Source organism: Salvelinus alpinus, chromosome 9, assembly GCF_045679555.1.
Source record: "Salvelinus alpinus chromosome 9, SLU_Salpinus.1, whole genome shotgun sequence".
Classification (NCBI taxonomy): Eukaryota; Metazoa; Chordata; class Actinopteri; order Salmoniformes; family Salmonidae; genus Salvelinus; species Salvelinus alpinus.
The window spans coordinates 8650574-8664979 of record NC_092094.1 but is presented as its reverse complement, the minus strand read 5'-3'; the positions used below and the strand labels follow the sequence as shown (position 1 = coordinate 8664979).

The following is a 14406-nucleotide window of genomic DNA, read 5'->3' as shown; positions in this document are numbered from 1 at the left end:
TCTATGTGTTATAAACACTAACCTGACGAGCCAGTATATCTCTATGTGTTATAAACACTAACCTGACGAGCCAGTATATCTCTATGTGTTATAAACACTAACCTGACGAGCCAGTATAACTCTATGTGTTATAAACACTAACCTGACGAGCCAGTATAACTCTGTGTTATAAACACTAACCTGACGAGCCAGTATATCTCTATGTGTTATAAACACTAACTTGACGAGCCAGTATATCTCTATGTGTTATAAACACTAACCTGACGAGCCAGTATAACTCTATGTGTTATAAACACTAACCTGACGAGCCAGTATAACTCTGTGTTATAAACACTAACCTGACGAGCCAGTATAACTCTATGTGTTATAAACACTAACCTGACGAGCCAGTATATCTCTATGTGTTATTAAGGGGTTATAAACACTAACCTGAGATCCTCTTGAGCTTCTCTTGTTGTCCCATTCTGGCATCTGTAGGGAAAACAGAGGGAGAGAGAAATTACAATTCTGTACATGAACACGTTAGTCATAAAGCAGACACTTTTATCCAGAGTGACATACAACCATTGATTTTTTACTTCTCAATTTAAGGGTGCTAAAACAACCTCAACAACCACAATCACGATCATTCATTCTCTATTATAGATTACGGTATGTTATCTTGTGACAATCCTTATTCTCCTCACCTGCTGTTGTTCAACTAGGTTAAATATAAATAATGAAAGGAAAAAACAGGAGGAAGAGAAATGGAGGGAATCAGTAAATGCTGGAGGGTTTGTTTATTTTTATTTTTTTAACTTTCCATTAAGCACCGGGCTTTCTAATTCAATTTTACAGTCAGGTTTAAGTTTACTTTGGTTCCTTTCACAGCCTAATGGCCCGGTGGAGCCTTTCGACTTTATGTACTCTAATGAACATTGCAGTGTGTGTGTGTGTGTGTGTGTGTGTGTGTGTGTGTGTGTGTGTGTGTGTGTGTGTGTGTGTGTGTGTGTGTGTGTGTGTGTGTGTGTGTGTGTGTGTGTGTGTGTCCTCCCACAGGCCTCGTAAAGCCATTTTCCACTTCCCTAGGAGTCACCCAGCCAGCCTGTCACCCAGCTCAGCACCACTGTCACTAATCACGAGCTGTCCACTGTCTATCTGCTCCACAAAACACACAAGCACACACAGAAATCAGATGCACTACCACCACTGAACGAACAGAACAAACATAAACCCTGCTTCTTCTAAGCTTTCCAAAGTTCCAAAGTGTGCACGGCAGAGCTCCAAAGCAACACTGTGCTCCAAAGCAAGGAACACTGTGCATGGCTACAGTTAGCTAACTGTACTGTTTTAGCTAGGAACACTGTGCATGGCTACAGTTAGCTAACTGTACTGTTTTAGCTAGGAACACTGTGCATGGCTACAGTTAGCTAGCTGTACTGTTTTAGCTAGGAACACTGTGCATGGCTACAGTTAGCTAACTGTACTGTTTTAGCTAGGAACACTGTGCATGGCTACAGTTAGCTAGCTGTACTGTTTTAGCTAGGAACACTGTGCATGGCTACAGTTAGCTTACTGTACTGTTTTAGCTAGGAACACTGTGCATGGCTACAGTTAGCAAGCTGTACTGTTTTAGCTAGGAACACTGTGCATGGCTACAGTTAGCAAGCTGTACTGTTTTAGCTAGGAACACTGTGCATGGCTACAGTTAGCTAACTGTACTGTTTTAGCTAGGAACACTGTGCATGGCTACAGTTAGCAAGCTGTACTGTTTTAGCTAGGAACACTGTGCATGGCTACAGTTAGCTTACTGTACTGTTTTAGCTAGGAACACTGTGCATGGCTACAGTTAGCAAGCTGTACTGTTTTAGCTAGGAACACTGTGCATGGCTACAGTTAGCAAGCTGTACTGATTTAGCTAGGAACACTGTGCATGGCTACAGTTAGCTAACTGTACTGATTTAGCTAGGAACACTGTGCATGGCTACAGTTAGCTAACTGTACTGATTTAGCTAGGAACACTGTGCATGGCTACAGTTAGCTAACTGTACTGTTTTAGCTAGGAACACTGTGCATGGCTACAGTTAGCTAACTGTACTGATTTAGCTAGGAACACTGTGCATGGCTACAGTTAGCTAACTGTACTGATTTAGCTAGGAACACTGTGCATGGCTACAGTTAGCTAACTGTACTGTTTTAGCTAGGAACACTGTGCATGGCTACAGTTAGAAAGCTGTACTGTTTTAGCTAGGAACACTGTGCATGGCTACAGTTAGCTTACTGTACTGTTTTAGCTAGGAACACTGTGCATGGCTACAGTTAGCTAACTGTACTGTTTTAGCTAGGAACACTGTGCATGGCTACAGTTAGCTAACTGTACTGTTTTAGCTAGGAACACTGTGCATGGCTACAGTTAGCAAGCTGTACTGTTTTAGCTAGGAACACTGTGTATGGCTACAGTTAGATAACTGTACTGTTTTAGCTAGGAACACTGTGCATGGCTACAGTTAGCTAACTGTACTGATTTAGCTAGGAACACTGTGCATGGCTACAGTTAGCTAACTGTACTGTTTTAGCTAGGAACACTGTGCATGGCTACAGTTAGCTAACGGTACTGTTTTAGCTAGGAACACTGTGCATGGCTACAGTTAGCAAGCTGTACTGTTTTAGCTAGGAACACTGTGCATGGCTACAGTTAGCTAACTGTACTGTTTTAGCTAGGAACACTGTGCATGGCTACAGTTAGCAAGCTGTACTGATTTAGCTAGGAACACTGTGCATGGCTACAGTTAGCTAAATGTACTGATTTAGCTAGGAACACTGTGCATGGCTACAGTTAGCTAACTGTACTGTTTTAGCTAGGAACACTGTGCATGGCTACAGTTAGCAAGCTGTACTGTTTTAGCTAGGAACACTGTGCATGGCTACAGTTAGCTAACTGTACTGTTTTAGCTAGGAACACTGTGCATGGCTACAGTTAGCTAACTGTACTGTTTTAGCTAGGAACACTGTGCATGGCTACAGTTAGCAAGCTGTACTGTTTTAGCTAGGAACACTGTGCATGGCTACAGTTAGCTAACTGTACTGTTTTAGCTAGGAACACTGTGCATGGCTACAGTTAGCTAACTGTACTGATTTAGCTAGGAACACTGTGCATGGCTACAGTTAGCAAGCTGTACTGTTTTAGCTAGGAACACTGTGCATGGCTACAGTTAGCAAGCTGTACTGTTTTAGCTAGGAACACTGTGCATGGCTACAGTTAGCTAGCTGTACTGTTTTAGCTAGGAACACTGTGCATGGCTACAGTTAGCTAACTGTACTGTTTTAGCTAGGAACACTGTGCATGGCTACAGTTAGATACCTGTACTGTTTTAGCTAGGAACACTGTGCATGGCTACAGTTAGCAAGCTGTACTGTTTTAGCTAGGAACACTGTGCATGGCTACAGTTAGCAAGCTGTACTGTTTTAGCTAGGAACACTGTGCATGGCTACAGTTAGCTAACTGTACTGTTTTAGCTAGGAACACTGTGCATGGCTACAGTTAGCTAACTGTACTGTTTTAGCTAGGAACACTGTGCATGGCTACAGTTAGCTAACTGTACTGTTTTAGCTAGGAACACTGTGTATGGCTACAGTTAGATAACTGTACTGATTTAGCTAGGAACACTGTGCATGGCTACAGTTAGCTAGCTGTACTGTTTTAGCTAGGAACACTGTGCATGGCTACAGTTAGCTAACTGTACTGTTTTAGCTAGGAACACTGTGCATGGCTACAGTTAGCTAACTGTACTGATTTAGCTAGGAACATTGTGCATGGCTACAGTTAGCTAACTGTACTGTTTTAGCTAGGAACACTGTGCATGGCTACAGTTAGCTTACTGTACTGTTTTAGCTAGCAACACTGTGCATGGCTACAGTTAGCTAACTGTACTGTTTTAGCTAGGAACACTGTGCATGGCTACAGTTAGCTTACTGTACTGTTTTAGCTAGGAACACTGTGCATGTCTACAGTTAGCTAACTGTACTGTTTTAGCTAGGAACACTGTGTATGGCTACAGTTAGCAAACTGTACTGTTTTAGCTAGGAACACTGTGTATGGCTACAGTTAGATAACTGTACTGTTTTAGCTAGGAACACTGTGCATGGCTACAGTTAGCAAGCTGTACTGTTTTAGCTAGGAACACTGTGCATGGCTACAGTTAGCTAACTGTACTGTTTTAGCTAGGAACACTGTGCATGGCTACAGTTAGCAAGCTGTACTGTTTTAGCTAGCAACACTGTGCATGGCTACAGTTAGATAACTGTACTGTTTTAGCTAGGAACACTGTGCATGGCTACAGTTAGCAAGCTGTACTGTTTTAGCTAGGAACACTGTGCATGGCTACAGTTAGCAAGCTGTACTGTTTTAGCAAGGAACACTGTGCATGGCTACAGTTAGCTTACTGTACTGTTTTAGCTAGCAACACTGTGCATGGCTACAGTTAGATAACTGTACTGTTTTAGCTAGGAACACTGTGTATGGCTACAGTTAGCAAGCTGTACTGTTTTAGCAAGGAACACTGTGCATGGCTACAGTTAGCAAGCTGTACTGTTTTAGCAAGGAACACTGTGCATGGCTACAGTTAGCTAACTGTACTGATTTAGCTAGGAACATTGTGCATGTCTACCGTTGGCTAGCTTGTCACGCCCTGACCTTAGATATCTCTGTTTTTCTATATATTTTGGTTAGGTCAGGGTGTCACTAGGGTGGGTACTCTAGTTTTTGTATGTCTATGTTGGCCTGATATGGTTCCCAATCAGAGACAGCTGTTTATCGTTGTCTATGTATAGTTGCCTTAGTGCACATCAGTAGCTTCACGTTTCGTTTGGTTGTTTTGTTAGGTGAGTTATGTGGAACTCTAAAATGATGTGGAACTCTACTCCCGCTGCGCCTTGGTCTCATCATTATGACGAACGTGACATAGCTGTACTAATTTAGCTAAGAATACTGTGCACGGCTACAGTTAGCTATACACAAAAAAAGTATTCTATATAGTGCCAAGTAAGGGTTATTTGGCTTGTAACCATAACAGATCCCCCTCCGGTGCTATATAAGACCTTTTTGTAAGTTTCTATAAAGAACCATGTTCATAAGGTTCCAAAATGGAACCTGTATGATGCTATAAAGAACCATTTCTTAAGGTCCCTAAGATGGAGTGCTGCGAAGATGGTTGTCCTTCTGGAAGGTTCTCCCATCTCCACAGAGGAACTCTGGAACTCTGTCAGAGTGACCATTAGGTTTTTGGTCACCTCCCTGACCAAGGCCCCCGATTGCTCAGTTTGGCTGGGCGGCCAGCTCTAGGAAGACTCTTGGTGGTTCCAAACTTCTTCCATTTAAGAATGATGGAGGCCACTGTGTTCTTGGGGACCTTCAATGCTGCATACATGTTTTGGTAACCTTCCCCAGATCTGTGCCTCGACACAATCCTGTCTCGGAGCTTTATGGACAATTCCTTCAATCTCATGGCTTGTTTTTTTTCTCTGACATGCAATGTCAACTATGGGACCTTATATAGACAGCTGTGTGCCTTTCCAGATCATGTCCAATCATGTCCAATCAATTGAATTTACCACAGGTGGACAAGTTGTAGAAACATCTCAAGGATGATCAATGGAAACAGGATGCACCTGAGCTCAATTTCGAGTCTCATTCCAAAACTGATTAAATATATGCAGTACCAGTCAAAAGTTTAGACACACCTACTCTTTCAAGGGTTTTTCTTAATTTTTACTATTTTGTACATTGTAGAATAATGGTGTAGACATCAAAACTATGAAATAACACATATGGAATCAGGTTGTAACCAAAAAAGTGTTAAATATTTTATATTTGAGATTCTTCAAACTAGCCACCCTTTGCCTTGATGACGGCTTTGCACACTCTTGGCATCCCTCAACCAGCTTCATGAGGTAGTCACCTGGAATGAATTTCAATTAACAGGTGTGCCTTGTTAAAGGTGAATTTGTGGAAGTAACAGACACATCTCAACATCAACTGTTCAGAGAAGACTGCGTGAAGCAGGCCTTCATGGTCGAATTGCTGCAAAGAAACCACTACTAAAGGACACCAATAAGAAGAAGAGACTTGCTTGGGGCAAGAAACATGAGCAATGGATATTAGACCGGTGGAAATCTGTCCTTTGGTCTGATGAGTCCAAATGTGCGATTTTTGGTTCCAATCGCCGTGTCTTTGTGAGACGCAGAGTAGTTGAATGGATGATTTCCGCATGTGTGGTTCCCACTGTGAAGCATGGAGGAGGAGGTGTGATGGTATGGGGGTGCTTTGCTGGTGACACTGTCAATGATTTATTTAGATTTCAAGGCACACTTACCCAGCATGGCTATCAGAGCATTCTGCAGCAATACACCATCCCAAGTGATCGTTACTCATTGTGTATTTATTATTCGTGTTATTCTTTTTCTATTCATTCTATTTTTTCTCTCTGTATTGTTGGGAAGGGTCCCTAAGTAAGCATTTCACTGTTAATCTACATCTGTTGTGTACGAAGCATGTGACAAATAACATTTAGATTCTGAGATGTGATTATTGATTTTGAGATGTGATTATTGATTTTGAGATGTGATTATGGATTTGAGATGTGATTATAGATTTTGAGATGTGATTAATGATTTTGAGATGTGATTATAGATTTTGAGATGTGATTATAGATTTTGAGATGTGATTATAGATTTGAGATGTGATTATTGATTTTGAGATGTGATTATAGATTTGAGAAGTGATTATAGATTTTGAGATGTGATTATGGATTTGAGATGTGATTATAGATTTTGAGATGTGATTATAGATTTGAGATGTGATTATGGATTTGAGATGTGATTATGGATTTGAGATGTGATTATAGATTTTGAGATGTGATTATTGATTTTGAGATGTGATTATGGATTTGAGATGTGATTATAGATTTTGAGATGTGATTATGGATTTGAGATGTGATTATAGATTTTGAGATGTGATTATTGAATTTGAGATGTGATTATTGATTTTGAGATGTGATTATTGATTTTGAGATGTGATTATGGATTTGAGATGTGATTATAGATTTTGAGATGTGATTATAGATTTTGAGATGTGATTATGGATTTTGAGATGTGATTATAGATTTTGAGATGTGATTATAGATTTTGAGATGTGATTATGGATTTTGAGATGTGATTATAGATTTTGAGATGTGATTATAGATTTTGAGATGTGATTATTGATTTTGAGATGTGATTATAGATTTGAGATGTGATTATAGATTTTGAGATGTGATTATGGATTTGAGATGTGATTATAGATTTTGAGATGTGATTATAGATTTTGAGATGTGATTATAGATTTTGAGATGTGATTATTGATTTTGAGATGTGATTATAGATTTTGAGATGTGATTATTGATTTTGAGATGTGATTATAGATTTTGAGATGTGATTATGGATTTGAGATGTGATTATAGATTTTGAGATGTGATTATTGATTTTGAGATGTGATTATGGATTTGAGATGTGATTATAGATTTTGAGATGTGATTATGGATTTGAGATGTGATTATAGATTTTGAGATGTGATTATAGATTTTGAGATGTGATTATTGATTTTGAGATGTGATTATAGATTTTGAGATGTGATTATTGATTTTGAGATGTGATTATGGATTTGAGATGTGATTATAGATTTGAGATGTGATTATAGATTTTGAGATGTGATTATGGATTTGAGATGTGATTATAGATTTTGAGATGTGATTATAGATTTTGAGATGTGATTATAGATTTTGAGATGTGATTATTGATTTTGAGATGTGATTATTGATTTTGAGATGTGATTATAGATTTTGAGATGTGATTATGGATTTGCTGGAGATCCAAGTGGACCCCAGTTTCATTCAACGTGTCTTAGCGATCAAGAAAAACCCTACCTACCATATTAATAGGTAAAAGAGGAAAGAACCCTTTTCTGAACTGCAAAGAACCATTGAAGGGCTCAATGGGTTATTCGAGTCATCTTGGTTCCACTATAGAACCAGCACCTTCCCAAAGAACCCTTAAGGAACCCTGTTTTCTTAGTGTGTAGGAGTATTGTGTTAGGCTACTTTAGCATACACTCGTGTTATTATGGTGAATGCTGTTTCCCACAGTAGAAACGATTTGTAAACAAAGCTTATAGTCCACTTCCTGTGGCCTTATCACCGGGTCAGGAGACTTTTATCAGCTGCACTGAATAAGAACTGTGTTAACCCTTAACTTAACCATTCGGGAATATATGCCTAAACGTAACCTTCAAGACTGTACGTTTATGGACAAACGTTGGATTCTGCAGTGAGACTGTGAGAGCTTGTTGCTCTGTTAGCTATAATCCTAATACGGGGAGTGTGGTACTCAGATTAATTAGTAGCTATCTGGCTGCCAGATCCTCTTGGGTTGGTTTGATTAGAAAGCCATGGGATTGACCTCATTGCTCTACAACATCATGCCTTAATTACAATCAACAACAACAAACACACACACACATAAAAAAACAGCATGTCAACGATAGGCACTCCTCTTAGACCATATCAGGCAAGAGTGATGCTGCTAGAGTTTACAGCTAGTCTATGATGCCTGTGGTCCCTCTAGTCAGTACAGCTAGTCTATGATGCCTGTGGTCCCTCTAGTCAGTACAGCTAGTCTGTGATGCCTGTGGTCCCTCTAGTCAGTACAGCTAGTCTATGATGCCTGTGTTCCCTCTAGTCAGTACAGCTAGTCTATGATGCCTGTGTTCCCTCTAGTCAGTACAACTAGTCTATGATGCCTGTGGTCCCTCTAGTCAGTACAGCTAGTCTATGATGCCTGTGTTCCCTCTAGTCAGTACAGCTAGTCTGTGATGCCTGTGGTCCCTCTAGTCAGTAGAGTACTAACATTGCTGATGATAGGAGCAGACATATATCAACTAGGCTGATCTGAAGCTACTAATGAGCGATACATGTAGTGTGTGTGTGTGTGTGTGTGTGTGTGTGTGTGTGTGTGTGTGTGTGTGTGTGTGTGTGTGTGTGTGTGTGTGTGTGTGTGTGTGTGTGTGTGTGTGTGTGTGTGTGTGTGTGTGTGTGTGTGGAGGGAGGCAGCACAATAGATGGAAGAGTAGAAACAGGGCTAGTCATGAATGAATGATAATGAATTAGCTCTGTCATCATTCACTGAGTGAGCTATATTAGGCCTGTGACATTTCCAGTCCCCTTTGGCACACAATGTTAGAAGTGCTTTAGAGCCTCAATGGGGTTAATCAGAGAGACCCAATAAGGAAAGTAGTTCGTATGAGTTTCAGGTTGATCAGCCTGCAACTGGCACAGTACCCACCATCACGGCTCAAAGCTAACCGCAAATAGATGTACATTTACACGATCAACGTTTCTCTATGCTGAAAGGCAGGTGTGACAGCAACCGCAGAGTGTATTCCAGTGGTGTTTGCTCTTTGGATAGGTCCACTTTTCAAGCCATCAGTGTTTACACATCACCACTCCTGTGGCAGAGCTGAGCTGCTTGCTGTGGCTCAGAGCCATAGGGGTGGTGAAGGAGAGAGAGAGGGTCTGGCTGGTCAAGCAAAGAGGGAACCTTTATTTAGGGCAAAGGTAGAAGTGCTGGGATTGGTTTGAATAGGTACCAATAACACATTGGTGTGAGGGTAGGGTTTGGCTGCTCATGCTTTCATGCTTGTGATATCAACACTGGTCTGGATGGCTACTGAGTGGTAGTCACAGACTGGTCTGGTTGGCTACTGAGTGATAGTCACAGACTGGTCTGATTGGCTACTGAGTGGTACTGTAGTCACACACTGGTCTGGTTGGCTACTGAGTGGTAGTCACATACTGGTCTGATTGGCTACTGAGATGTACTGTAGTCACAGACTGGTCTGGATGGCTACTGAGTGGTACTGTAGTCACAGACTGGTCTGGATGGCTACTGAGATGTACTGTAGTCACAGACTGGTCTGGTTGGCTACTGAGTGATAGTCACAGACTGGTCTGGTTGGCTACTGAGTGATAGTCACAGACTGGTCTGGATGGCTACTGAGTGGTAGTCACATACTGGTCTGATTGGGATACTTAGTGGTACTGTAGTCACAGACGGGTCTGGATGGCTACTGAGTGATACTGTAGTCACAGACGGGTCTGGATGGCTACTGAGTGATACTGTAGTCACAGACGGGTCTGGATGGCTACTGAGTGGTACTGTTGTCACAGACTGGTCTGGTTGGCTACTGAGTGATAGTCACAGACTGGTCTGGTTGGCTACTGAGTGGTAGTCACAGACTGGTCTGGTTGGCTACTGAGTGGTAGTCACACACTGGTCTGGTTGGCTACTGAGTGGTAGTCACAGACTGGTCTGGTTGGCTACTGAGTGGTAGTCACACACTGGTCTGGTTGGCTACTGAGTGGTAGTCACAGACTGGTCTGGTTGGCTACTGAGTGGTAGTCACAGACTGGTCTGGTTGGCTACTGAGTGGTAGTCACACACTGGTCTGGTTGGCTACTGAGTGGTAGTCACACACTGGTCTGGTTGGCTACTGAGTGGTAGTCACAGACTGGTCTGGTTGGCTACTGAGTGGTAGTCACACACTGGTCTGGTTGGGCTACTGAGTGGTAGTCACACACTGGTCTGGTTGGCTACTGAGTGGTAGTCACACACTGGTCTGGTTGGCTACTGAGTGGTAGTCACAGACTGGTCTGGTTGGCTACTGAGTGGTAGTCACACACTGGTCTGGTTGGGCTACTGAGTGGTAGTCACACACTGGTCTGGTTGGCTACTGAGTGGTACTGTAGTCACAGACTGGTCTGGTTGGCTACTGAGTGGTACTGTTGTCACACACTGGTCTGGTTGGCTACTGAGTGGTACTGTAGTCACAGACTGGTCTGGTTGGGCTACTGAGTGGTACTGTTGTCACACACTGGTCTGGTTGGCTACTGAGTGGTACTGTAGTCACAGACTGGTCTGGTTGGGCTACTGAGTGGTACTGTAGTCACAGACTGGTCTGGTTGGGCTACTGAGTGGTACTGTAGTCACAGACTGGTCTGGTTGGCTACTGAGTGGTACTGTTGTCACAGACGGGTCTGGATGGCTACTGAGTGGTACTGTAGTCACAGACTGGTCTGGTTGGCTACTGAGTGGTAGTCACAGACTGGTCTGGTTGGCTACTGAGTGATAGTCACAGACTGGTCTGGTTGGCTACTGAGTGGTAGTCACAGACTGGTCTGGTTGGCTACTGAGTGATAGTCACAGACTGGTCTGGTTGGCTACTGAGTGATAGTCACAGACTGGTCTGGTTGGCTACTGAGTGGTAGTCACAGACTGGTCTGGTTGGCTACTGAGTGATACTGTAGTCACAGACTGGTCTGGTTGGCTACTGAGTGATACTGTAGTCACAGACTGGTCTGGTTGGCTACTGAGTGATACTGTAGTCACAGACTGGTCTGGTTGGCTACTGAGTGGTAGTCACAGACTGGTCTGGTTGGCTACTGAGTGATAGTCACAGACTGGTCTGGTTGGCTACTGAGTGGTACTGTTGTCACAGACTGGTCTGGTTGGCCACTGAGTGATACTGTAGTCACAGACTGGTCTGATTGGCTACTGAGTGGTACTGTTGTCACAGACTGGTCTGGTTGGCTACTGAAATAGCCTGTGTTTAAGTTGCGTCTTGCTCTCATGTTCTCAAAAGACCACATAGAATTTGTTGATATTTGAAGAGTTTCATTCCAAAACGCTATATATCCTTTTTCAGAAATGTTGGTAAATTAGCTTTTATTGTTTAATCAAGAAATTATGAAAAAGATGTATGTATTTTTTCACTAGCTAATCTTGTGATTGGATATTTCAATAACAGACATGTATTTGTTTAAAACTCTATCACTTGATGGTTTCATTTCAGAGAGACAAAATTATTTAATTTTTTTGCAAAATGCTATAAATCTTCCTCACTCTCAGAGATATAAGTAGTATTGCTAGGTTTTACACAGTCTAATGTAACAAATAACTATATATTTTTTAATAAAGAAATGTACAAATAATACATTTGTGAAATCAATATTTGTTTTATATTTTTTGTATAATTCAATGCAGTGTTATGAGATATAAACGTGTACATTAGTAAGTGCATTCATCAGTGGTGGAAAAAGTACCCAACTGTCATACTTGGGTAAAAGTAAAGATACCTTTAATAGAAAATGACTCAAGTAAAAGTGAAAGTCACCCAGTAAAATACTACTTGAGTTAAAAGTCTAAAATAGTATCAAAAGTAAAAGGTAATTGCTAAAATAAATTTAAATATCAAAAGTAAAAGTATAAATCACTTCAAATCACTTATATTGAGAAAACCAGACAGCACCATTTTTATTACATTTGTTACGGATAGCCAGGGGCACACTCCAATACTCAGACAAAATGAATTACAAATGACTCATTTGTGTTTATTGAGTACACCAGATCAGAGGCAGGGGATGACCAGGGATGTTCTCTTTCAGTGTGTGAATTGGAACATTTTCCTGTCCTGCTAAGAATTCAAAAGGTATCAAGTAGTTTTGGGTGTCATGGAAAATGTATGGAGTAAAAAGTACATTATTTTCTTCAGGAAAAGTTAAAGTAGTCAAAAATACAAATAGTTGTCACGTATACTCCCTCTCCGGCCTCTAGGTCATCAGGCTGCTGATTATCCCACACACCTGTCACCATCGTCTCGCACACCTGTCACCATCGTCACGCACACCAGCGCCTCATGACACTCACCTGGACTCCATCACCTCCTTGATTATCTTCCCTATATCTGTCCCTCCCCTTGGTGCTTTCCTTAGGTGTTATTGACTCTGTTTTCATGTCGGTGCGTTGTTTGTGTTTTATGTTTTGTTTACTTATTAAAACACTCCCTGAACTTGCTTCCTGACTCTCAGCGCATTCGTGACAATAGTAAAGCGCAGATGCACAAAAAAAACAACTTAAGTAGTACTTTAAAGTATATTTACTTAAGTACTTTACACCGCTGGCATTCATCTTAAGATGGCTAGATGAGACAACCACATATCACAGTCAACCACACAGTCAACCACACAGTCAACCACACAGTCAACCACACAGACAACCACACAGTCAAATACACAGTCAACCACACAGTCAACCACACAGACAACCACACAGACAACCACACAGTCAAATACACAGTCAACCACACAGACAACCACACAGTCAACCACACAGTCAACCACACAGACAACCACACAGACAACCACACAGACAACTACACAGTCAACCACACAGACAACCACACAGTCAACCACACAGACAACCACACAGACAACCACACAGACAACCACACAGACAACCACACAGACAACCACACAGTCAACCACACAGACAACCACACAGTCAACCACACAGACAACCACACAGACAACCACACAGACAACCACACAGTCAACCACACAGACAACCACACAGTCAACCACACAGTCAACCACACAGACAACCACACAGACAACCACACAGACAAACACACAGACAACCACACAGACAAACACACAGACAACCACACAGTCAACCACACAGACAACCACACAGACAAACACACAGACAACCACACAGTCAACCACACAGACAAACACACAGACAAACACACAGACAACCACACAGACAAACACACAGACAAACACACAGACAACCACACAGACAACCACACAGACAAACACACAGACAACCACACAGTCAACCACACAGTCAACCACACAGACAACCACACAGACAACCACACAGACAAACACACAGACAACCACACAGACAAACACACAGACAACCACACAGTCAACCACACAGACAAACACACAGACAAACACACAGACAACCACACAGACAAACACACAGACAAACACACAGACAAACACACAGACAACCACACAGTCAACCACACAGACAACCACACAGGACACATTCCAGTTGTAATGGGTGTCGTCGTCGGATGAAGAGGAATCGGACCAAAGCGCAGCGTGGTAAGTGTTCTCGACTTTTTATTTAAACTGAACACTAAACAAAAATAACAAAGTGAATAACCGAAACAAGTCCTGTCAGGTGCAAAACACTAAACAGAAAACAACTACCCACAAAACACAGGTGGGAAAAAGCTGCCTAAGTATGATTCTCAGAGACAACGATAGACAGCTGCCTCTGATTGAGAACCACACCCGGCCAAACAACAAAGAAATACAAAACATAGAAAATGAACATAGAATGCCCACCCAAATCACACCCTGACCAAACCAAAATAGAGACATAAAAAGCTCTCTACGGTCAGGGCGTGACACCAGTTAAACAAAAAATTAAATACACAACCATCTAAAAGTAATATTTTACACGTACATGAAGGTACTGATGAAA

General features: G+C 41.8%; 1 protein-coding gene across 1 annotated transcript in view; it reads right to left on the bottom strand.

Moving 5' to 3' along the window:
* Window positions 1–14406, bottom strand: part of LOC139584252 (cGMP-inhibited 3',5'-cyclic phosphodiesterase 3A-like) — a 255801-nt gene that overhangs the window by 121848 nt on the left and 119547 nt on the right. The window contains exon 2 of the mRNA XM_071415872.1: window positions 430–471. Coding sequence (XP_071271973.1) covers window positions 430–471 — 42 coding nt within the window. The remainder of the gene's footprint in view (window positions 1–429; window positions 472–14406) is intronic.